The following is a 27135-nucleotide window of genomic DNA, read 5'->3' as shown; positions in this document are numbered from 1 at the left end:
CCACGGCACTCTGGAGAAAAGTACAAGGTTGGAGAAGTAGTTATTTAATTTAATCTGGCTTCATATGATTAAAAGTAACACGATTATCGACCCGACGACCATTGTTGTTGTTGTTGTTGTGAGCGAAGCACGGACCTAGAACGGGAGCTGCGTTGGTGTGAAAGGGGCAACAGTAGTCACTTGTGTGTGACTGACCCGAGCTTGCGCCTCGTCATTCTGATAGCTCCTCCCCTTCGCTCCAACCCCCCTCCCTCCCCCACATCTACAGGTGAAAATTACTTTAGCGCAGTGGTTCTCAAACTTTTTCTGTCAGGCCCCCCCTTTGGAGAAAAAAAAGTCGGGCCCCCCCAACACAAGTCAGGCTCAGTGGCGGCGCCAGAGATTTATTTTGGGGGTGCTGTGGGGTAGCTTGACGTTTCATAGAGGGTGCTCAAACATTTAGGGTTTCCCATTAATGTACCGGGCGCTACAGTGGAATGTTCTACTGCAACACTCCCCACGCATATACACAGTGTACCCGCGACCGTTACAATGAAGGCTCGATAATCAGCTCACAGCATATAGGTGTAAGCAGGGATCAAGTGCTATTTTTATGTGTGGACCTCACATAGGGGGGTCCGGGGGCAAGCTCCCCCGGGAAGATTTTTTTTTAAATATTGAAGTTAAAAGCATCAATCTGGTGCACTTTGAGAGCAACATGAAGAGATCTATGGATACATCTCTCAACACCCATTTGAAACAGAACTGTAAACAGATTTACTATTTCTTTATGGATATTTTACACAAATCACCCTTTTAAACTTTATTCTTGTTTTACTATCATATAGTATTTCATATCTGTTTTTCATTTATTCTCTTATTTTTTTATAACTATAATGATCATATAAACGTGTGCCTCGGAAATAATTGTTTACATTAATGGTGACCAAAACGTTTGAGACCCACTGAGATAACACTAAGAGAGTCCTTTAGTTCACTGAGCCTCTCAGTCTGACAGGAGAGGACTCTCCTCCACTTTGTTGTTGAAAAAACTCCTTATATCCATTAGCGTAGCTCGCTAGCACCAGAAACTAACAACAACGATCTCCGGTACCGGTGCGCTCTCTCTCTCGCGCACACAAAATGGCTCGTTCCACACACACACACACACACACACACACACACACACACACACACACACACACACACACACACACACACACACACACACACACACACACACACACACACACCACACACACACACACACACACACACACACACACACACACACACACACACACACACACACACACACACACACACAGAGCCGAGCTTTAATGAAACACAGAGACCCAGACGTAATAGTACTGCATCATATTATTTTCTAATCAATAATTTTTCATATTATGATTTTTTTTTCTTTTTTTTATAACCATTTTTCCTCCTGGTCTCTCACCCCCCCCTGGCATGCCTCTGCGCCCCCCAGGGAACCACTGCTTTAGCGACACATTTATCGCAAGAAGTGTAGCAAAAGTCAAGACCGCATATTTGTGGATTTATATCCACAGAGCAGATTCGTGAAGTTGTGATGACTGATTTGAGAGGTTGGAATAACCAAGTTGCAGTTGTAATGGAAAATATATTAAAAAATTTATATTTTTCTACAATTGAACATTTCATCACTAAGTTCATTTTTTTCTACAAGCTACAAAACATTTTTTTTTCTTCTCTGACTTCAAATTTGGTTCACAGTTACGTGGATATTTTATCCAAGTGTAAATGTATGCACACAAGCTCAGATTTTTTTTCTGAAAGTGCTCACATCACATTTTACAAGCTCTCGCATTGTGCACCATATCTACCTTCATAACATGGACATATGTTAGAACTTGTATAGTATTTCAAGTTCCTCAGGGCTCTGCAGGTGCACAGTGGTGTCCTGTTTTCAGTGGAGGCCTGCAGCTCTGCTCCTGTGTAATTAGCCTCTAAACGCCTCCCTCGTAATTATTTGCTGTCTGCGTTGCTGTCCTCCGAGTTCCATCAAACTCATTCACAATAATGAAAACCGCTGAAATCAGCAGCGCCTTTCAATCTGTCACGTCCTGGTTTAGCACAGCAGAGTGCTCCCTAAGTACACACAGAACATTCATTCAGAATCCTTCATCAACTGAGTCTCAAGCTTTCATGTGAGAAAACCGACGTGCTCATCCAAATAGACAGTGTATCCTCAGACATCTTACAAAGGTTATTAGTCATTTTAATACAATCAGTATCCAGAATCATGTGTCAAGATACACTTCACATACAAACAGTATTTCAATAAACCTCTGTTTTTACAAAAACTTGTTTAGGTTTTGGTTAGGTTTTGAAATTGTTTTTGATTTTGAATACATATGTAAATTACCTGACAAATAAGTCACTGTTTGGGGTAAAAATAAAGCGTTTTTAATAAGGTACAGAAGTGATATGACAAAAAAATGGTTTCACTGGACAGAGACATGGTCTCCTAAGTGATGGTCTGTTGTTTTTTGACCAACTTGTCTAACCAAACCTCCTCCTTCAGTTGACTTCTTCACTCTTTATACTTCCTGGTTTTGCTTTTAAAGAGGCCCTTTTATGCTCTTTGGGGTTTTCCCTTTCCCATAGTGTGTTACATAGGTTTTTGTGCATGTAAATGGTGTGCAAAGGCCAATATCCCTGTTTTCCATCCAGAGGGAGTTTCTCTCCCACACCCTGGCTGAAACTCCTTAATTGGACTCCTTTGTTAACTTCCATAACATAGTGACATCAATATGAAACACGTGTGCATGTATTGGCTAGCGCTCCAACACATTGTACGTGATAGGCTAAGGGGTGGGACATCAACAGAGCCGGCCAGCTAACTGGGCTCTGGTTTCAGAGGGAGGGTGAAAAGAGGTGAAATGGATATATCACAAGGTGAAACTACCAACAAACGGCTTATAGAAAAACTGGGTTGCTGGCGGGAACAGTCATTTGCATTCAGGTCAGTGTGACTTTGTGTCATTGAGTGGACTTGGGGTTTTTAAAGATCAAAGTTAAAGTCCTATTTCCAGGAAATGTTGTCTATCATGAGCAACTAACACATACAATTGCCGTGCCTGCGTGTGTGTGGTAAACAGAGGTCATGTCAGTGGGTTCTGAAGGTTGCAGGTTTTCACTGTCAGCCTGAAGCTGCTGTCACTGCGTAATTAGTCACTGAACGCCTCCTTTCTAATTGTCGGCTGTCCGTCTTGATCCTCCGCTCTACACTTTCTGCCACCTTCCCCTCATCATATCATTTTCTCTTGTATCTCATCCTCTCTGACAACAGGCAGGCATATCCTTTTTGTTTTAAAAAATATATATTTTAAGTGTTTGGTTTGTGTTTTCTGAGCTTTGTGTGAGTTCAATGTTTGCTTATCCTGATATCTGAGGTAATCAGATTTAAGTATTCCACTAAGCATTAGTAACCATGTCATTATGGACCATGTTTTCCCTCAATGTGGGACAGCCGTTGAAATTCTTCGTCCACATAAGTATATTTTCAGTGCTGGGAAAAGCTGCAAATCCAGGGTTTATTGCATTCCTTTTTTTCAAAATGTGTCACTATTACATCTCTTTCTCATCATTCTATATTATTCGGTCTCTTCTAACCAGAGGCAGTTTCTGGTTTCAAAAGTGAGTGGCTCAGATAGAGACATGCAGAGAATATGAAGTAGTCTCTATCGATTCTATAGTCTACTCTAGGCTCAGCCACACCAGCCTTTACGGTTTAACAGCAACAATTATTTCTGAATTTAAACCATTTAAATAAAATCTAAATATTTGCTCCCACTGGCAAGGGTAATCTGTGCAGTAGTTTAGCTTTTGTGATCAAAACAGAGACAGCCAGCTAACCAATCAGAGCAGACTGGGCTCTGGTTTCAGACAGAGGGTGAAAAGAGGTGCTGCAGCACAGGCAGTGTGAGGAAAATAAAGAGCTTTTTGAACCTTAAAGCATGGAGGCATGTCCCAGTAGAGACACAACATGCATGAACCTGAAAATGAGCAGAATATGTGCTCTTTAATGAATTTACAGTAGAGTAACCGAACATTTTTGCAAAGTTAGGTTAGGAAACTTGGGGCGAATTGTCTTGCCCAAGGATCGACATCGACATGTTGACGGCGGGGGCTGGGAATGAAACCAAACGTTCTTGTTTTTAGACGACTACACCACCTCACAGCCACAGTCGAGCCAAGTAAAATGACTAGATAAAAACAGGATTAGGGTGACTAAATATAAAAAACATTTGAAGAAAGACTTATAACTGCTTAGAATATGAACACTAGCACAATTGAAGTTTGCTGTCTAACTGTTTGGTGTTGCTCTTACAGCACCCTTTCTTCCAATTCCAGTTTATCCCAAACTGCAACATGCTGGGTTTATTTCGTCCCTTTTGTCTTTTTGCTCCACTTTCTAGAAAGTGGACCAGAAACAAATGTAGGACACTGTATTTCTCATTGCCTGTACAAAACACTCAGCCAGTCTTTCATGTTCTACTATAAATGTATCATTTATAAGATGTCTCTGTTGTAATGGTTGAAGCCAGGTTTCCTGTTTGGAGAACTGATGGCAGGCAGACACAACATGAGGTAAAGTTTCTCCTTTTTTAAAGATTCAGGGAAAATATTGAGGCAGACTCTGGCGCTCAGTCTCTGTGGAAATCACATGCAGACACACTTATACCAAACAAATTGGTATGCAGGCATGCTCAGACACACAAGAGGACACACAAACGGATATTGATTTGTTTTGTCTGCTGCTTGACCAGATGTGGCTGTCTGAGATGAGCCCTGATGTTATCGGGGTGTCAGAGACCATTCGTACACAACACACAGGTCCCTAAGCACATACCACCATCATGTTCTACTCTCCCTGCCTCAAACACAATCCCTCTTCTTTACGCCAATAGAAACCACAGCCAGATCTTTGCTTCTGTAACAGAGAGGACAACTGTCAGGATACAGTACTTAAAAACTGATATCCAAACAATATTTATTCATGCTAATTAATTCCACTGTATTAACCTTATCATATGTATCATAACATCAAGTCCTCATAACCTTCAGGATGTGCATGATTCAACATTATCTTAAACCATGTTAAAGAACTAGATACATTTAAATGATTAAATGATTTGTTGTGTGTGGGAGAGAAACTTTTGGATTTTAACCGTTGCAGACCATTTACATGCAAAATAACCTTTTTAACACACTACAGGAAAGGGGGAGCTCCAAATAGCACAATAGTGCCTCTTTCAGTACATTTAACAATTGGACAATACTTTGATGATCGATACCTTTTATTCAAGGATGTTGTCATATCTTTGTCAATAAAACATAATATTAAATTAACATTGGTCAAATGTTTAACTCAAAAGTAAAGTCCCACAACTTTGGTTTAAGACTCATGACATTCCCATTAGCCTCAGCTGTATATTGCATTTACAGCTAACTAGCAAATGTTTGCATAGTAAACAGAGAGGGTACAAATTACTTTATACCTGCTAAACTTCAACACTATCATTAATAGCATGAGCATTTAGTTTATGAGCTAAAAGAAAGTGTACTAAAAAAGCATTTATTCTTACATATTATAATTCTACTATGACAACCGCAAATTGGTAATGCAAAAATGTAATATTTTGGTTATATTCTCTAAACACATCACTAATTGATATCTTGCCACCCTCTTCTGTAGGTGATCGTTTGGGGCAACTATGGACGTATGGACCGCAAATGCTTCATGGGCGTTGCTCGAATCCTATTGGAGGAGCTGGACCTCAGCACGATGGTGATTGGCTGGTACAAGCTCTTCCCTACGTCCTCCATGGTGGACCCAACGATGGCGCCCCTCATTCGCCACTCCTCCCAGATGTCCCTAGAGAGCACCATTGGGCCCTGCTGTGAGCGATCCTAAGACTAAAGGAAATGATCAAGCTTTGTTGTTGCGGCTCTGTTGCGACCGAATCCTAAGACACTTTTTCAAATAGCATGTAGCCCTGCACCTGGGTCAGCCAGGTGGTACTGCCGCTGGAGCTGATAGGTGTAAAGTATCTTATTAAGAGCACTTTCACAGGTCCAACCACACATGGGATGGACCCATCCCCTGATATGGAACTGACTACTAACTAACACTCATTGGTAGTGTAATTCTCTTGATATGGTATCAGGGTTTCCTGGGACTCACAGGAAGCACATCTCTCTGTGGTTGCAACCGACAGCCTCTCAGACTCACAGGAAAATGTCTATGACGAGAAAACAAAACCCTTCTTAATGAGGATACTTCAAAGGAGGGCTCGGTATGCCGACATCGATCACATCCTATTGGGACCACAATGCACTGCAGGCTCAGCTTTGCTTCAGCTACGCGCCTTCACAGCCTACAATGGGTTCTTAATCCCAGGACTGCTTGTTGTCTTTCTGCTTCTCTGCTAAGGAGCTGGCTATATGTCCATCCACGAGTCTGAGAGGAAGTGAGACGGCCCTCAGACTGATGGAGACACCAGCCGCTCATTTTGCTCGAGAATCGAGGGGAATGGATCAGGACTACAAAGAACTTTAAAAAAGTATAATATATATAGCTTTATAGCTATAGATAACTTATTTGTTGTAACCAACCAAGATGTCTTGGTTTCAAACACTCAAGTTGAGCTGTTTTTTGTTTATTGTGTCACACATCTGGCCCTTCAATGTTCACTTCATTCAGTATATGTGTTTGTGAATGGTGGAATCTTCTGGAAGGATCTTGGGGATCCAGAGTACTGCTGAGTTTCTTTCTTTACCAGTTAGTAAGGACTTCAGATAAATACATTGACCTTTAGTGCCAGGTCTAAATTGGTCCCTGAGTGGATATACATGTTTTTAAACAACATTAGCACGTTCTAAGTTCTCAAAGATCATGATGCCTGTACATTTTCGTTACAATCAATCGCAACATTTGCTGATTTTACTGATTATTTTGCCATCTCTTGTTGAAGGTGCTTTTTAGATAAATCAGCCAGTGTTGTGTTTGGTAGGAATGAGAACAGCAGCTTTGTAGGTTTTGAGAAATATTGATTGACAAACCCATTTTACTTGGTTATTTCTTGAATCTGAATGATTGCTTGCTTCTACAAATGTCCAGCTTATCACAAACAGTTTGATATCCGAACTCACAGAGGATATCGTAAAATAATTGGTTTCTTGTCACCAGAAGCCTTCTTAGTGCATTGCCATTCCTCAAAGCAGATACAATGGCAGATACATATGCATGCAACACATTGTATTTGAAGATGCAAGTGACTTTTACGTCCAAATGCAATGTGGTTGATCCTTATCTGGAAACAACTGGCATGAAACAGTCAAATGGGTCTGACATGTTGAGGGTGCTTTGTCCTCATTATGTTCTAATATGTTCTTTGTTGTTCTTAATGTTCACATCCACCTGGTAGTGCAGGACACATCAGAGCAGGGGGAGGTATTGTCCCTCTGTGGCTGAAAAGGTGTTGTATATCGCAGTTTAAATGTAGTTTGGAATACTCTTAAGATAAAGTCTACAAGTAGATTTGAAGATTCCTCCTCTCTTTTTTTAATTTATTTTTTTAGCTTTGGCTAATAACAGTTTCTACTGTGCCAATTTCCACCAGCAAGTGTCTTCTCCTTCCTCTTCCTCAATTACCTTGCAGCATGTGCTATTGTGAGGGAGGAACAGAAACAAGCCCTCACAAGATCTGACAGCAGTGTTCAGGCTGCACAGAGAAGCATCCCTTCTATTCTAAATTACAGGCCTAATCCACTAGGCAACTGGTGATTAGCCATGCAATGACTCAGTGTGGAGAGAGGAGGAGAGAGGAGGAGAGGGGAGGAAAGGGAAAGAGAGAGGAAGGAAGCATGAAATGTACTTTGCATCATCCAAACAAAAGATCTGCCTGGACTCACGTCAGGTTCTACAGATTTTTTTAAAAGGACACAAACATAGGATGAATTTAAAGGGAACACAATGTGCACACTGTAGAGAAAAATAACAAAAGTATATGTATTTCTTTTGGGCACTTTATGATTCCTAATGTCTTTTTTATGTGTAAATATTATGGTTGTTAGTGTCTTTTGGAGTGAGCCAAAGTGTATCTATAATAACTTAGTTAATAATGTTAAATCTTTGAGGGAGTGAAGGGACATCTTGCTAGTTACCGTAAGATTGTAGCATTAGCTGGTAGCATCCGCATGACTGATTAAAACTAATAAATAATTAGCAGACTACTTGATAAGATTAAGCATGAGCTACACGCCACACAGAAAGAGGTGAAACGAAATACAGCATAGGTTGAGAACCAACATGAATTGAGGAATACATTTATATGTAGCAATTTATTTCAGATTAAAAGTTTACTACATTTCCTTTTGGGCTTTTTACTGATGCTGTATAATTACTAAAAGAAAAAAGGTTTGTTTTCTTTTTACTTGGAAGCAAACATTCTGAACAAAATTGAATTAGTCTAATGCTTATCAACACACGTTTGAAATATAACACACCATTTTGAGTAATTCTACGTAAATGTTTGCAAGTCAACAACATTTTAACTAAACAATACAATTTGGAGTAATTTGACTTTTTTTGTGCAAAAGTGGCCTCATGTTGCCAGTAGCAGTGTTGCAGGGATATTAATACTGTATTCATTTTCAAACAAATCAGCTACATTCTGTAAAGCAATAATCAAAAACATCCAGTCATTGCCATGTTCTAGTTGCACAGTGTTCATTGCAGTCAAACGTTTGACAATGTAGGTTATCTTGTTATCTTGTTGCATTCTGTGTGATGTATATATCAGGACTTTTGTGATTCCAAAAACTGTTATCGCTAAAGTCATTTCTTCCTGCTGTTCAAAGCTTTAAGGAGCCAGGATTTTTATGATTTTAAAACCTTGAAAATAGCTTGAAGAATCTGAAGGCAGAAAGAAAAAATCACTTGTGAAGATGTGTCATTTGAACCATTCAAGTGTTCTCACTATTACACCAGGAGTTTCATGTGGTCTCTAAGTAACCTCTTTGAAAATGAGAAATAATTTAATTATAAAATATTTTCTTCATAGATTTCTTTAGATGGAATCCTAATTATTCCAATGAAAGTTGCTGTATCACTAAAATGTCTGTTGAGATGTCTCTGGCTTCCACCAATTGGGTCCCATACTCATTTACAGATAGACTTTGTTAGACCTTCCAAATGTTTCCCAGAGGCTTTTTTTTCTGAATGTTTTTGCATAAAATCAACATGAAAAGCAATCTAAGTAGAAGTCCAAACATTTCTTTAAAAATGTTACCTGAGTTAAATGTCTCTTTATTTGTATCCTTTAAGTACAACAGTTCTACTTACAAGAAAGGAAGAGCACTATTTGTGTCTTTTTCTTTGAGAGTGACATTGTGTACATTCCTAGACATACATATCATAACATGTCCTCTCTTGGGGAAGAGGTGGAGGAAGAGTGGGAGGATGAAAGGGTGGAAGCAGATTCTCTGTTAGGAAATGGTGGCTACTGGATCCCAAAAGCAATCCACCTCCTCCAGTCTGCTCCCGAACGTTCCCGCTCAGAGGCCGTCCCCAACCCAACCCACACGCCATCTGGTACTCTCTCATTCAAAGTGTCCCACATTACCTCCAGTGAATACATTTTCAGGTTGAGCGACACCGGTGTGACTTGAAGTGACATGGGGTTTTGTAACTTCTGTTTCTCAACACCATTCCGGGTTAAATGGCCTCTCACATATGCGTTGCTGGTCATTATAGTGTCAACTCAATTAGTCTTCATCCCCAAATCTTCAAAAACAAATCTTCCTTTTCTGTGTTGATGATCATTTTATCTACAGCATTCACAGCCTTAACTTCTATAAGCCATCCGAAAGGCTCCTAAAATACTAAAAAGGTGATGTTTGGTTCTGGGATACTAGATGAGAAAGTTCCTGACAGGCCTTCTCATGCTGTCAGGAACGTGTGAAATGAGCAACCTTTGGAGGCAATGCTGATGGAAAACCAATGTTACAAGGGAAGCTTTTTCCAACAACATCTTTGTTAATTATGACCATTTCTTTGGTTTAACACATTGATCCATCGTGTAACTTTATCGGAGCAAATTATAACTCATTGACTTATTTACAAAGCCATTTAAGGATTGCAAAATCCCATTTACAAGTATAATGTAATGTTTTTTAATTGTTAAATACCAATCGTCACATCGCTAGATGAACCTCAAAATATGCTAGCATAAGCTAATCTTAGCAAAGCGTTAAGCAGCAAATGCTCATCTGCGTTGCTTTCCATTTGTTGCTCATGTATTACTGCCTTGAGGACCTGAGTGTTATTGAAAGAGACCAAGTGGTGTAACTTTTTTCATTTCACCGCACTGTCATTTAAAACACTCGTAAAAAGTGTATTTGCAGATTCTTTGGCAAACTGTTATAGTGTTGAGTAAATGCACAATTTGTGTATTGTTATTCTATTCCAACTGTCAATAAAATAGTTTAACTCCATCGTGTTTCATCTGTCTTTATTCAAGTATTTGTTTCATTGATGAAACATGTAAGAGAGAACAGAGACTACATCTCCTTTGTTTCAAGTAACACTGTCTTCCCCACAGCCTTCTCTTCTCAATGTAAGATGTTTCCAAACCTCTGGCATTGTTGTTGTTATCATTTGTGTGTAGTTGAAAGCAAGTATCAGCTGTCTGTTTTCACAAATGAAGAGGTAAACTGACCGATGGCTAGATTTCCGAAAAAACGTTCCTGAACCTCAATAACCCAGTGGCGTTTTCTCCCGGAGGCCAAGGGAAGCCAGGCTTCCTCTGTTTTTTCGGATTGTAGTTATAATTTAAATAAATAAATAAAAACACTTTGTTTTGTTTCGATAATTCTCCTTTACTGTGTGTTGCTGCCGGCCCGTCTCTCCCCCATTCTCATTGAGTATTTTACAAAGAGTGAAACAAACAGCGCCCCTCTAGATGTCATGGTGAAACAGTAGATTGCACTCACTGTTGCGAGAGGAGGCCAGCCGAATCTGGCTTCCTTTGGTGAAAAAAAATGGAGGGATTGACCAATCAGATGAGGCCCACGTGATGCCCCTGCCAACCTGTGATTGGTCAGGGCCATGCCAAGGGAAGCCAGCCGCCTCTAGCTTCCCTTCAGGGGCGGCTGGCGGCTGGCGATTTGATTGGACACTGCCATCCAATCAAATCACATCAACATCAGTTTTAATACTGTAACTGTCATCACCGCCGTTAGAAATTATCAAGCAAATGAAGCATTATGGAGGGTGGAGATTTGGCGTACTTAATCAAACATAACTTTACTAAACTTCCGCTACAGCAGCAACTAAAAATTAAATCAGATGACAGGCCAATGCCCGTACTCGAGCTGTGTGTACACAGAGGAAAAAGGGAGATAATCGGACGTTCAATGAGGACAATTATGTCCGCACAGAGTGGCTAACTGGAAGCGCTAAACTTCAGCGTCTATTTGGCTGGCCATGTCTTCTTTTTGACAAGGATTCGTGCTCCCTGAACAATACTTGGGCAACTTCAGGATTCATCGACCTTGCCAACCTGTCACGGGCAATTGAGAGGCACGGTAAATCCAAAAATCACATAGATTGTGTGATTGTTTGCATACATTAATAAGTAAAATGCTTAAATTAATAAGAAGAGAGTTTCAGCTGGAGAGTGCGTGCGGACCTGTCGGTTAGATAACAGGCGTGTGCAAGTCCTGCATCTGTGTGATACAAATGTGTGTAAAATGATACCGGGCGCTGTAATCACTCATCTGGTTACGTTATTGACCGCCCCCCGACCCAAAAAATGGGCTTCCCCTACATTTTCCCCCACGCCACGCTACTGCAATAACCTGCTAACCTCTTGTGCAAACAGATGAGAGGAAACAAGGACACAGGGGAGGAGACAATAATAAGACCGAGAGAGGCAGAGAAGACCAAGGATTCATTCAGTCTGACAGTCAGTGAGGAAGGATAAAGCCTTACCCTTCCTGTGTGGATACGCTCCACTAGCTTTGTACCTCCCTACGCTCCTGTTTCTCTCTTTTAGGATCTCTCGTGCTCCTCTCAACCCTTCTCCCAACATCTCCCTCTCTGTTTCTCCCTCCCTGTCTCCCTCTCAGGCAAACGTCCAGACTCCCTGCCGACAAAACCCATCAGCTCTCTCTCTCTCTCTCTCTCTCTCTCTCTCTCTCTCTCTCTCTCTCTCTCTCGCTCATCCTTCTCTCGTCAATTCTCCTCTCTCCTCTCTCTCTCTCTCTCTCTCTCTCTCTCTCTCTCTCTCTCTCACAAAAAGCAATTGTGTGACAGCAAGGCAGGTCACACTAGGCAGACTAACACACACACACACACACACACACACACACACACACACACACACACACACACACACACACACACACACACACACACAGGGAGGCAAAGGCATGACTTGCATGCACATGCGCAGACTGACAGACAGAGAATACACAGCATCCCACACTCACACCACACACACAAACACACACACAAAAGTGATATAGCGTAACTTGCATGCACAAAGAGAGGAAAGACATTTGCCCACAAAAATTGGATGAACCAGTAGGAATGCCTTAAATGGTGCGAAGGCAAATTGAGACATAAATCATTTTTTGTAGGGAAGAGTTTACTCTGACGCTGTCACTGTAGCGCCCCCTGCTGTGCTACTGTTTTGTAGAGTGATATTGTGAGGTTTTGTTTTTTTATAGAAAGGAAGAATTAAATCAATTTACGAATGGCTGGATTTTTTGTCAAAGGGTTTAATTTCACATCTCCAGATATGTGATTTGCCACCATCCCCCAGTGTATTCATTTCCTCCACTCAATACTCCTTTGGGCAAATAACACTAATTACTCCAATACCTCTTCTTATCTATTTTCTCCTCCTTTTACCATCATTGGTCGTCAAAAAGAAATACAATAACATGTACATATAAATTGATACAGTGTAATAATGCTATGGACCAGAGCGTATTGCGCTGACCTCCACCACTTCTCGATTCCTGCTAACTTTTTCATTAGCAAGAATGATGTCAATCTGCGACCTGCATGTTCGCGTCAGTCAGCACTTCATTTTTGTGAGATATGTTAGCTTATCCCGGAGGCCAGGATTTTCTTTTGTGGCAATAACTGAACATCCAGCATCTCTAGGAATCTTAAGAATAAAAAGCGTTAAGAACTGATTTGCTCTTCTCTGGTAAAAGGTGAATGCAGGTGAAACATGATTCCAACAGGTCTCATTGGACATTTTGTTGGTATCAAGACAGCAATGCACAATGTCCAAGCGTCAGGACGGCCTTGAAGTGAGAGCAAGCTGTCTGGTCTTTCCAAAAGCCTCTCTTTTACTCGACTCCTTTTCTTCCATTGCCTCATTCAAAGGACACCCTGGCAGCAGAAGAGGGAGTGATGGTGGAGGTGAGGAAGATGAATAAACGCCCTGTGACTTCCTAACAGGGCCTGGATCAGTCCACCAGGCTCAGGACTGTCTCACTGCAGTATCAGCAGGGATTAAAGGCTCTGGCATGAACTTCTGGAGACTTCCCCAAGGATTTTTAGCAAGTCTGCAACCCCGTAGACTTTTTAGACTGAATAGCCCATAATTCATAGCAACAGTGTCATCTGTAAATGTGAGCACATCAGGATTACCCTGTATACATATAAAGTGAAAAACACAGCCATAAATAACCTTTTCCTATATCGTAAGGTTCTTTGTGAGGAGGGGATTTCTGGAGGTTGACTGTCTTATTAATCCTCAGAAAGAGTCTTTTTACAACCAAGCTGTGGGACGAAGAGCTGATATTCGATACCCCTTTTTTTTGCTTGGGCCACATCGGAAACGAACTGTGGGGTTAACTCCCTTTGAGTGTCCTCATTTCCTATAGTGTGTCATCTTTAGATTCTAGTGATATACATATATGTTTGACTGTTTTAAACCCATTGATTGAAATGTAATACAATTAATTAAATGTTGTTCATCTCTTGTTTATTTTGGTTCAGGTGTTTATGTATTTTCGTAATTGATAAATTTGTGTTTTGTTTCATTTACCGTAATTGAATTATGTTAGTTGATGATTTCACTTTTGCTGTATTGAGTGCCTGTGCCGGCTGATTCTGTTTTCTTGGACATGGTGGGTTTATTTGAACATGAATCCTTTTGGATTCAACCCGGCTAATGGAATTTCAGTTGCTGAGAGCTGAATATGGTGGGGGTGCTGGTGTCCTGGGGGGTGGTCTCCCCCTTTTAGTGTACTGTGCTCCCCCAGGTCTTGGTTTTCTTCTTAAGTGTGTCTGTGTGCATGTTGCTCAAGTGTGACTGGGTCTTATTTTTGATTTGGAATCCCTCTCTCCATCGACCCATTCCACCGTGCTAAGCCTCAGCTCCTGATTAGGCCCCCCTTTTGTTATCACTGCCCTGTGTGAAAGTGTTGTTGTTGACATTTTGTAATAAAATGTAATACTTGTATGAATTGGACCCACGTCTCCTGCCTCTCAGTATGATCACTGTGTCTGGCTAGTGGATTAATTGATGAGGAAATATTCTCACCTGAAATGTACTTAAAATACATCATCAACCCTTTTATTACGTCCGCTGCCAAATATATCCTTCAACATTTCTGTTATGTTTTAAATCCCTGTGGACTACTTTGTGTAACTGTACTGTAGTTTTGTGATTTTTTTTTACACTTGAAGTAAACAGTCAGCAGCTTGCAGTTTTACCCTCTGTCATTTTGGCTTAATGTTTCTTGTTAAGTTTCCATTTTGGAAAAGTATAGAACCTAATCCTTCAAAAAGAGCTGTTGATGTCCTCACAATACTAATGATGAAATAACAGTAATAACGTTTGTGTCCTGCTGATATTTGCTAAGTAGCTTAGTATTGCACAGTATCCAGATCATTAAAGGAAAACTGGAAATCAGCTTTCCAATTGTGTTATCATCATTGACCTCAATGTGGCCTAAACTAACACTCTGACAACTTCACAGTCTGAATATTTATTGGGTGTCCGAATGTAAGGTATATATGTACATTTACATTCATCTTAATCCGTGCGTGATACACCCAACTGCACAGTCTTTGTACTTCTGTAAGAAGACTCACAGGCTTTCACTTTGAAAGAAGAAAGGTTTAACATTTTAAAACACGTCTGCTTTTCATTTATCTCAATTCAACAGTAAACGTCCTAAATGTTAAAATTAGGTTAAACACACTTCATTGTACAATATGTTTACGTACACTAAACATTCAGTCAAAAGACAAGTCTTTTTCAAACATATAAGTTCAAAGTTAAGATTTCTGAAACGGATCATGAGTTTTCTGTACTCATGTCACTATAATGAGATTGTTTGTTTGTCAGTTTACAGTTCACAGATATTAAGTGTGGTCCAGAAAACTCAAGGTTCCTCCACATTCATTCACCAAATCTTTCAGTGACAGGGGAAATATTTTAGGTAAACGTTGTACATTTAAATACCATACAAAATGCACATTTAATAATAATAATAATAATGACCTGATAAAAAAATCGAATGCTAAATGGGGCAAAGCCTGCGAGCTAGTTCAGGCAGTCAACTGGAGCACCAATGATACATGAACACGTGACGCGGCTCGTCCCTCTTTCAACCAACCAAACACATTCTCCTAAACATGCTGCTCTATTGAAGCTGCCAGGTCTTCCTGCCTCTGCCTCGCTATGCTGATGCTGCCACTGCTGCTGTGTTCACTTGCTAATGCTACGTTCATGTTCCTGCTGCTGTGTTTCAAGTTGCTGCTGCTCGCCTGCCCCTCCACCACCCCAGCTTCCACCTGTAGGCTCGGGGGATAGTTATCTAACCATCACTCAATGTTCTTTGTAAATCTGTGGAGTGATGAGGCCCGAGCCTAGACGCCAAACTCAAACTATATGCTGCTTCTAATAAACATATCAAGAAACACGTGAGTTGTGTGAATGAACTGAGTTTTTGTTTATCACACCAATACATTTTCTTGCTGTACTATAATATGGATTGTAGCACAATTTTGCAGTTTTGTCATTGACTTCAGGCCCCGGAGAGCAAGATCGGTCGAAATATACATTTGTTCACATTTCTTTGCAACTCTCAATGTTCTGTCATTAGGGCTGCATGATACACCTAACAGTCTACACATATTCTACATCAATGCTAACGTTATTCTACGCTTTATGTTGTCTTGTTTTAACTGAATAAACTTAAGAGGAGGAGAATAACACAAATACTTTGGGTGAGTAATTTAAATCAATCAAAGTTTCTGAGTAGCTTTCTTAGTTTTTCTGGCATTGTGGTGGATAGTTGGGTCTCAGGGTATGTAGCAACAGCATAGTTAGTGAGGCGAGCATGGTTAGCATGCTAAAGATAGCTTCCCTTCACCGGACGACTGTCAGGTAGATGAGAAGATCTAATGTGTTGTGTGTGTGTGTGTGTGTGTGTGTGTGTGTGTGTGTGTGTGTGTGTGTGTGTGTGTGTGTGTGTGTGTGTGTGTGTGTGTGGCTTCCATGTTTACACTTATATACCTTTTATCAAAGGCATAATGTTAAAATAGAAATGTGCAAGAGTTTGTCTCTTTGAATTTATTTTGCTGATCACTGAAATTATCATTTTAACCCAGTGTGTATTTTAATTCAAAAAATGTTATTCTTATAGTTTAAAATTAAATATTTACAATTTAGAATGCTAGCATATTAAATGTAACCAACACATTACAGTTGAACAAATATAAAATGTTTGCCTTTGTGTGTTAACATTATTGCAATCAGTTGGTATAACTTTCCTAAAAACAAAAACTCAATAATATTTTTAACACTTTAAACTTCCATTATGATATTACTACCTTTATTAGCTCTCCTCGGAGTCGAGTAGATCCTGAGATTAGCGGCAATTTTGACTTAATCTGGAGTCTTATCCTGAATCAAATTGAAGTGAGTGATACTAATTGGTTGACACACTTAGTTATCATACTTTAATATTTGTTGGTCTCTTCCAAATATTCCTCAATGTTTTTTGTGCACATGATGTAGCACATGCCGCTAACATGAGTAGCGTTATTTCTCTAGATGAGCGGTGACATTTGTAGGTGTGTTAGCATGTGTGTAACAGTTTGTAAAACACTGGGTCTGTCCTCAGTCTCTCACTGTAATAATCACATCATCGTCCTGTCCTTTCCACAGCATCTCCCCCTCAAAGTCCAGCATCTTGTGTTTGCGGCAGCGCAGAGCGATGCCCACCACCTTATCTGAGATCTTCACGTAGCGGTCGAAGAGGCGGCCGAAGGTTATGATGGTTCTCCCCTCCTTGTCTTTAATGCCCATGTCTTTGATAATCCACACCATCTCCTCCATCTCCCTGTGGACGTGTTTCTGGGCCCGGTCGCCCCTCTCCGCCGTCTTGGATCCGTCTTTGGGTCGCCCGTATCCGTCCTCGCCCTTGCGGACCCGCTGAGCCATGGCGTACTCAGGGTCGAACTCCTCACTGAAGGGGTTGAGCTTCTGGCCCACAATGTGCTGCTGAGACCACTGCTGCCAGCGGTTCTTGATATCACCTGTAGTTGTGATTTTAATCTGGAGATCAAAGAGGGCAGGCAAGTTAACTTCGGACTCCAACAAAGGGAAACGTATGTATAAATAATGTTGTCCATTAAAAAGGCACCTACATTTTAAAGATTCCTCATCGAAGTTAGTCCTACTGAATAACAATAAAAACACATGTGCTACAGCTGATGTACAACAACGGATGGATCAGGCTCAACATCTCAATAAAGCAATTCATAAGAATACCAGTTATAAAACGCCTGAATCGATCCTGATACAAAATATTGGATGGAGATGTCTCTAAACGTCACCTCCCCAGCTCTCTATGGTCCAAGAACAATTGTTTTATTTCAAAATGTTATTCAGGGGAGTGGAGCATGTGTGTTTATTAACAACATTTGTAGTAATAGTTGTGTTTGTCTACCAAAAGACCATGATTTAAGAGAAACTCTTGGCCAATGCTGCTGGAATTTTAAGTTTTATGGACATTTTACAACATTTTCTGCTGACTTTCATTCCAACAAAGTCTAATTAATTTTGTGTGGACTTATCCCCTGGACTTGCATATTTACAAGTCAAGACCAGGTCTAAGACCAAGCAATGTTCAGCCACTATTGAAGTCGGTTAGCACTGATATTAGCACTAGATTACATTTTTCAATTGTTTCTGTTCGGCAAATGTAACATTCTATGGAAAATATTTTTCTAGGACCATTGAAATTCCAGGAAGAAGAGTACTACACATGATTTATATTCTTTTTAGGTAAACTCTTCTTTTGGAAGGAAAATAACCCTGATGACTTAAAAATGTAATCGGCCTTGATACCCCAACACTTAAATATACAAAATCTGCATTTCTGAGAATGTGGAGTTTGACAAAAAGGCTTTTACAAGGCAGCAGGTCTAATGCAAGATTCTAATGAGTTTCACTTTGGGAAATATAGGATCCAGCGTTGACCCATACTGGAACCTTCCAGTCAGGACCTCTCAGCCTCCCGTGCATGCTATTCCCATATGTTTGGCTATTTTGCTAGTGTTTAAGCTTTTGTTAACATTTGGTCAACTTTTCCTTTTTTCGCTTCCTGTCCTTTAGACCTGCTTAACATTTTTGCATCAGACCCCATCTGTGTCTATATGTAAATGTTAACAATGCCTTAAAATAACCTCTTCTCTAGAAGGTGTAATTGATCCGCTGCTTGGCCTTTGCTAGCTGTGTGTATGCTCATATAAACCGGCATGCACAAACATTTCATTTAACCGCGAGGATCAAGTGAAGGTTCTCAAACCTATTCTCTTGGAGATTGAAAGGCTTATAAGCTGATTTATAATACTTTTGTGGTTCATATCCTGGTTTATCATGGTATACTATCTGCAACATTTTGGCTATAGAGATTTGTAAAACAAAATAGATGTTATTAACACATATAAACTTTAAACACTTCATCTCTTCTTTTTCCTCCGTTCCTTCTTTTTTAGTTGTTATTGTCATACTTTCTTTCGCTATACTTTCTTCATCACAATTTGTTCCCCCTAATCTTTCATCTGTTGTCCTACCCTGACTCCCCCCCCCCCCCCCCCCACCTCCCTCCTCCTCCCTGTGTGTTCCTCAGATTGCCAGGCCTTCAGATCAGTGTCACCATATCTCTTTGGTATTTGCGCTATGAAAAGTAAAGATGTGTCACAGAGGGATCTTTTACAAAACCATGTGAACCCTTAGAGTGATAATAATTATTTTTTAAAAGCAATAATATTAACTAAAATAAAAATATTAGGTTCAACTTATATTATTGCTTTCAACTAACCTAATGCAGTAATGTAAAATGTGTTGACATAATACATTTAATTAAAGTTAACGTTTCAGTTTTTCAGTGCAAATCTGCATTCAACCAACATATCAGTTTTCCTGTAACAAAAAAATAAATAAAATCAAACTAGTTTAATTCAGTTGGAATTGACATTACATGACCATTGCCAATTAATCCAAATAAAGATCAATACAGTTATTGAAATCAAATCTTTTCTCTCTGTCTCATTTATAATTGTTCTCTTAATGTTTGTGTAACAGTGTGTGCCTCTCACTTCTCTCCGTGTCCCTTCACCTCATTTCCCCCTCCCCGGCTCTTCAGACCTGAAGGTCAGGTAGCACGTTGCAGAGCATGACTATAATTATTTTTCATATATTCCATTGCGCAGTGTTCCAGCTTGTGTTTTTATGGGTTGGCCGCACTCTCTGGCGGCCCCCTCAACAAGTCAAGGGAGCCTCGGGCCGCCTCCTTTGCCCTTTATAGGAAAGATGTTTAGCATCAGAGTTATGCAACTGTTTTTCAGTTTGGTGTCCATGAGGGAGTCGGATGTCTTGACATCAATGCGATCTCTGCTTAAACTTGTTTATTCACGCTGTGGGACTTGTGTGGGAACATGTACGCTCTAATTTTAGGGTATTGGTCCTCCACTTTGTATTTTATTCAGGGACAGGAACATTGTGGTTGTATGAAATGCAGGCAGGATAAACTCGTAAGGGTTTAATTAAAGGTTAGTACAACTGTAATCTGCTCTTATAAGGTTTTATACAAGCCTGTCACCAACAACAATAACATGTGCAAATGACCAATTCTCTCACGACCTCTATCACAAAATAATAGGTTTATGTGTTGGCCAGAGATATTGAAGTGTGTGGTCTTTTCCACAATCTGCCTGTATTCATGTTATTTTCTGCACAAACCTGGAGAAGGGACCTCTAGCAGCTTTGACCCAGATATTCATCACTTTTAAAAGTTGTTAATGTGTAAGCAAACAACTGCCAATCTTGCTACGGGAATACCATACATTTATATTGGAGTTGGGTTTTTGTTACCTGACACATTGTATTCCAACATTCGTTGTATGTTTTCAATTCACTGATGTTTTGGTTTAAGTGGCTAATTTCTCCATTATGTTCGGCTAACTATACTGGGCAGGAACATTTGTATACAACTTGCTGAAGACTTGGTTTAAATTGTAGAGACTGTTTACCTAAAACAATAGGATAACAGGGGCTAAAAGATGGGTTTATATGATCTGTTCATTACTGTGAGGGACCCCTTCTCCTTAGACGATCCATGGTTAATATCAAAAACAATGCTTGGTGCAGTTTTACATTTCAATGTTGAATTATTTTGGTAGCTTGATATTTGGTAACTTTGGTAATGTGTTTGCATCCACTTTCCAATCTTTGTGATTAAGCACTCTACCTTGGGCCTGTTGGTCTGTTTCTTGCTCAGGATGTCGCCCAGCTCAGTTTTTGATTCGTTGTTGTCGCTGAGCCCCGCCTCCTCTCCCAGCCCGCTGTCCTCCGTGTCCAAACTGCTGCTCCTCGACCCCAGTTTCTTGTCCCGGATGCTTCCGTCAGCAGCGGTCTGCAGCGCCCTCATCTGGCGCCTCCTTGTCGGCGACTCATTACCCAGGAAAGGCTTGCTTTCTTCAGGCCCTGCTTCCATCTTCCCTCGGATGGCGTTTACCACGGAGCTGCTGCTGCACTCGCTGCGTTTCGGCTGCACGGACTTGGCCACAGAACCGGTCCGGATACCACTGCTGTCGCTAGCATCGGCTGTGAACACTCGAGGAGGGTTGGTGAGCTTGACCTCCCGGCTGCGCGCTTTTTCGTCAACCCCTTCGACAGAGTCCGGCATCCAGCCGCTGGGGATGGCGTCCTGTATGTCGGAGTGTTCGGTGGCCCAGCCCTGCCAACTCTTAGCTAAGTTGGCCACCATAGCGGCACATTTTATTTTCCGTACGGCCCTTTTGAAAGCCTGGGGCTCCTGTGGGGAAACTGTGCTGGTCCCACCGCTGCTCATTGTGACAGGATACCAGAAGAGCTTCCAGAAATTGGTATTTCTCTTGGTGTTTTTCCGATTGGTAAAGTCTTGCAGGGGGTATTGTGGCAATTCCTGGAGTTGTCTTCAAAGTTTTTGAATCTCTTTTGGGTGAAAATAGTTGACGTAAATCTTGCTTTTCTCTGAGCAAATACTCAGTTATTGGTTCCAAATGAAGACTTCAATATTGGAAACTCATCGCTTGAAACTTCCAGGTGATCACAGACAAAAACGTAGCCTTTAAAACCGTTGTGGACGTCCACAGAAGCTCCACGACCCTTTCCAGATTGTCAGTCGGTCAGTGGGTGAGCTGCTGGTGTGAAGAGTGCAAAGACTTTGACTTTAATCCCCGCTGAAGCCCAACACCGGCCTTTAAATAGGGTGAGGGTCGTAAAGGAAGTGATGCTGCACCATGGCCACGTGAGACAGGAAAGTCCAGTGTCAACATTCTCACAAGTTCCCACACACACACACACACACACACACACACACACTGAGGAGTGGAATTTCTCCCAGGGAACAGGTGCCAGTGTTTTTAGCGACTGGGGTTTCTGTCAAACAGGCTTTTGCTCTGAGTCAGAGTGTGTGTGTGTTCATTATGTATATATAGCGATGTTTTCATTCAAATATGCAATTTTCCTTTATGGAACGAAAAAATACTTTAATCACTTTGATGGCATTGTCAGTGTGAATTTCTAGATTGCGGGTCACATGAAATGTGTGTGTGTGTGTGTGTGTGTGTGTGTGTGTGTGTGTGTGTGTGTGTGTGTGTGTGTGTGTGTGTGCGTGTGTGTGTGTGTGTGTGTGTGTGTGTGTGTGTGTGTGTGTGTGTGTGTGTGTGTGTGTGTGTGTGTGTGTGTGTGTGTGTATGCATGTGAAGCGTTCAGTCTGTGTTTATCTGTGAGTATGTGAGTGAGACATTCTGGCTCATGGCTCTCGGTGATGGATGCAATTAAAGTGACTCAATATTGGCTTCAAAAGCAAAATTACTCATTTGCTCTCAGCCCTTATCTGAATACGACGTAGCTCATTTTTTTCATTAATTATATTTGTGTTGCTTGTTGGCTGGTTTCACTGAATATTGTTTTGCTGGGGTCTTGGTATATTATTTGCCATGTCATCAATCAGTTATTATTTTTTACTTATGTGTCATGCTGAGCATTTGGCCCATGCCACATTATTATTATTATTTAATATAACGGCAATCATTGCCAATACACATCATTCAAAAATGAATACATTTAACATTTAATTTAGCCTATTATTACATGCTGATGATAACTTTAAAACTACATTTCAATGGGCTAAAGATCAAATAATGATGGTGGCCATCACGGGCAAACGCGCTACAATGGCCTAAAACACTGACATCGGTAGAAACACGCTGCACAACAATCTCTGTCACTGAAAACGTATTTAAAATGTCTTATCGGCTTATTTAACAATGTGATCACATGATTCCTTATGATATGATTGCAGATCTGCTAGCTATTGTAGCTAAACTAGTTATTTCAAATAAACTGACAAAATACTTAGTTATAAAATATGTAACAGACTGACTCTGCCAACAGGGACAGTTGGCCAACTTTAAAGCCCCCGAACGTCAATAAGCGCTCCGGTCCTAGCTTTGTGCGTCACTTTTTAGCAGTGGCTGGACCTTCTGTAGACACACACACCCCACATTGTTTGTTTTATCTGAGTGTTCCAGGGTATTCTCTGAATACCTTGAAGGCCCTGACGGTTCGCCACAGCTTTTTAGTGTCCCCTGGTTACCGTTGTGTTTTGAGCTTCTTGCAGCGTTTTTTCATTTGTAGCGTTTTGTTAATGCAGCGCTTTTATTCCAGGGGTTATGAAGATGTTTCTTCATTTGCAATTTGTATGGCACATTTGTGTTTTTATATTTGCATCGTTTTTGAAACTGCAGCGCGTTTCTCCTAATGTAAGTGTTTTGGGCCGTTGTGGCGCTTTTGCACGTGTCGGCCCCCGTAGAAGGTTGGACAATAAACAGCAGGGGGAAAAAAAAAAAAGCTATTGGCCTTAGGTTTATCTTTATAAAGTTGTATTATCTCATCTCCCATGGTTTTAAAAGTACCGGCAAAATTAAATGTTTCTTATAATAATACTAAAATAAGTCTTTGAGCATCATCCATATTTACAATACACTTTCTGAGCTAAATCATGAACATGGTAAATAAAAAAAATCCTGTTACTATTGATTGTTAAATCCCTGAATATTCAGACTTTTCAACATGTTTTCAAAGATTTTGTATTCAAGTTATCTCAAATAGTGCATTTCTCCCAGTAGATAATCAGACGCATCTCTACTGTTATTTTAATAAACTGACTGCATCTCTATGTTAATGTGAAATTAGTTTGTTTGCGTTTGTAATGAACAAAGAAGCTATACTTTTCCATAAATCTAATGAACTAATGATTTATTTTTCAGCACATACCCCAGAGATTTGCTCTCATACGGCTTGTTACATAATATGTAAATGGCGATCTAAGTTTCTCCTTGGAAGAACTCATTAGCGACAGTCATTATAATGAGCACAGGGGAAAGTGTGTTAAAAACAGCAACATTAATATGGATTGAGTGACAGATTGACGGAGAGATTTATGGTGCAATGAATGATTAATAAACCACATGCAGTTATTAGTGTTCATATTGTATTAGGTTGTGTCATTAAACTATGGTTCTACTGTAATCTCTTTAATTCTTTGTTATTGCTGCTGTTGTCATTATACATATATACACACAATACTAAGTCATGTTAATTAAAAAATAAAAAGACCACCGCAGCAGTATCAGTTTCTCTGGATCTCCTATTTATCGGTATGTGTTGGAGTAAAATGAATTTTTATTTATTCTACAAACTACTGACAACATTTCTCTGTGTTGGAATTCAACAGACACTGGAATAGAATCGCTGCCACACATGTAGAGATGTAGAGCTTTAAGATTGAGTGGTATTTCTTCTTGATCTGTACATATTGTACATTTTCATTTAACAGCTGTAGTTTATTTAAATATTCACATTCGTTTATGCAAAATATAATCAACATTTGTTTGTTGTTGTATTTCATAGGTAAGATACAACTATTGCCACATTAGTAACATTCAAAAATGACGCTTCACATAAAGAGTAATCAAAGAAATAAAATATTTCTGTAGGAGATGTGATGAACACATTAATTCACCAATAATTATAATACAATCCTGTCATATATATTATTCTCAAATGGGCCATAGTAAGTTTGAATGCAAGTCTTGATATTTTTGAGGTTTGATATTATACTTTGCTATAAGTAAGAGTTCTGAATACTTCCACATATATTCCTCCTTAAAAGTAAATATAGCTGAAACATTTTGATATTCATGTAAAGCCAAAACACATCTGTTTTAATATTCTTTTTATTTTCAACAAACAAGATTATACATTACAAACACCTACTCTAAAGACAACACAAACCAAAAAAAGCAACAACCCAAAAGCCAAAATATACGCAGTCACTAAATAAGGCTTCACTTTATGCTTTTACCCAATGTGAGAACTTATTGTTATATTTCTTACGCCCATAATAACACTTAATCCTTTCTCTTTCATGTACAGGGCTGGGGAGTTTTTCAAGCCATATTAAAATATAAAAACATAAATGAAATATAATAACATAAAGCGTTTGGTGTTGTTTATGACATTTCCTTTGACCTTATTGCATCAGCATCAGACATATAATGCATCCTAAAGATTATCCTTTTAGGTGCTATAGATTTATCTGATAAACCAAAGCATAATTATAGAAAATGTTGAGTATGATGCTGTTCGTGAGAGTGAATTATCAGTCTTGCTTAAACATTTGTATCTGTGTCGCAGATAGATAAAGCCCAATGAGTGTTCTGCATGTCTGAGGACTAAAATAACCGACCAAGCAGGGGCCAAGCAGTCACCAGCTCAGGTTCCTGGTGTGTGTGTGCGTGCGTGCGTGCGTGCGTGCGTGCGTGCGTGCGTGCGTGCGTTTCAGTTTCCCGACCTCATGCCAGCCGCTGCCTCGCGTGCACGCTCCCACAGCTCACTGTGCACGGCAGGCTTGCACAGAAATAGACATGGCGGCACTTGAAAGCTGTGATGAAGGTGTACGCACAGAGAGTAACGATAAGTATTTATACATGACTTCATCAGAGGAAATACTTCTTATACTTTAGGTTTGTGAGTCATGAGCTACTTCATGGATAATAATGCTGATTCCTGCTTTTGTAAGCATACTGAAATTAGGACTATCTTAGTTAGTTTTGGATTTCGGTAACAAAGTAACCCCAACAAATCTTAAATAAATTGTCCCAGGAGCAATATTATAACATAAATACATGAATATATGTATTTAGAAAATAAAAATAAACGCAATTTCTCCCACTGTGCTCATAAACAAATATATTATCTACCATGACTACATAAAGGGGATAGACAAGTCTCCTATTATACTATTTTTAGGCATATATTATAGGTCTCAGATATATAAATAACATGTCTCTGAAGTCATCACCCATTCTAGACATCCCTCATACCCCTCTATTTCAGCCCTGTTAGAGAAGTGCTGATTCTGGGTCCGTAGCTTTAAAAAAAGAAGACAGAGCTCATGCAGGAGAATTCTACCCAGATACTCAGCTAAACGCTGCCGTGATTAAACGCCATATCATGTTCCAAACCACATCAAGCATTATTTCTGAAACAGTATGGAGCTCAAATGCTTTTTCTCGTGCGGGTTTACTACAAGATGAGTTACTTTTTATATCTTGCTTTTTTACACATACTCTCTCCAGTACAGGTTAGCTCTGAGTGTTAGCGATGCTTGCTGATGTAAACAAAGACCATATTACTTCCAAAAAACGTAGCGCATTGTTTCTGATAGTGACGTTTCTGATAGGGCCGTGGGCGTAAAGCCAGCCCACATTTCAGATATCACGTCATGTTAGCCGCAAATCTGGATCAGCCCCGTTGTACCCCCGTTTTTAGAGATTTGGGAACGGAGGAAAAGAGAGAGGGTTTTCTTTTCTGACACTTTGTGAGTTCCCTGACACACCGGGGACACATGTTCATGTATAAAAGACATACAAAAGTGCATTTTGCATAATAGGGTACCTTTAAATGCCATACAGACCTCACTTCATAGTTTTAAATTAACGTTATTTTTCTTTTGCAATTCAAGCCTATTGATTTAGGGAGTTGAATAACTATTGTGGCTGCAAAGTCCATTTAATGTTCACATTTGTTTGATTGAGATTGTAATCCACTTTTCTACTGATCATCATCTTTATGCACAGTCTGCAGACTTGTCTGTAATAATGAAATGACATCAAAGTTTATTTTGTAAAGAGAATAATATAATATTTAAAATCTGTGTTTCATTTAAAGTGTTTCTGTTGATCTAATCTCTCAGAGCCTCCTCTGGTCAGACTCATGACGATAAACTGTACATAACAAGTAAAACAACATTTATTGCAAATAAAACGTTAAAAGTGTCAGTTATTCTCTGTAGTTTGCAGAATTTGAAGTTTTTAGAGATGGATTGATGAGATTTAATGAGGTTTTCTCTACATAAATGAATAAATATCGAGATGTGAAAAGTATGTGAAGGCCCTCTGCAGTCTCTCTCTGGACATAATGCGTTTCATTTTTAAGAAATGTCTAGATC

At 39.9% G+C, this 27135-nt stretch overlaps 2 protein-coding genes across 2 annotated transcripts in view; one reads left to right on the top strand and one right to left on the bottom strand.

Annotated features, from left to right (window-relative positions):
- rims4 (regulating synaptic membrane exocytosis 4) overlaps nt 1–10524 on the top strand; it is a 58641-nt gene extending 48117 nt beyond the window's left edge. Inside the window, exon 5 of the mRNA XM_034228971.1 lies at nt 5723–10524. Coding sequence (XP_034084862.1) covers nt 5723–5941 — 219 coding nt within the window. The 3' untranslated portion in view covers nt 5942–10524. The remainder of the gene's footprint in view (nt 1–5722) is intronic.
- Nucleotides 10525–16517: 5993 nt separating this feature from the next.
- abraa (actin binding Rho activating protein a) lies at nt 16518–21773 on the bottom strand. The gene is made up of 2 exons (XM_034228970.1): nt 20824–21773; nt 16518–17624 (listed from the first exon to the last, which is right to left on the bottom strand). The coding sequence occupies exons 1-2, from the start codon at nt 21424–21426 to the stop codon at nt 17187–17189; spliced, it is 1041 nt and encodes a 346-aa protein (XP_034084861.1). The 5' UTR covers nt 21427–21773; the 3' UTR covers nt 16518–17186.
- Between the last annotated feature and the right edge of the window lie 5362 nt (nt 21774–27135).

The sequence above is a fragment of the Gymnodraco acuticeps genome, unplaced genomic scaffold (genome assembly GCF_902827175.1).
Source record: "Gymnodraco acuticeps unplaced genomic scaffold, fGymAcu1.1, whole genome shotgun sequence".
NCBI lineage: Eukaryota > Metazoa > Chordata > Actinopteri > Perciformes > Bathydraconidae > Gymnodraco > Gymnodraco acuticeps.
This window is presented reverse-complemented; position numbering and strand designations above follow the sequence as displayed.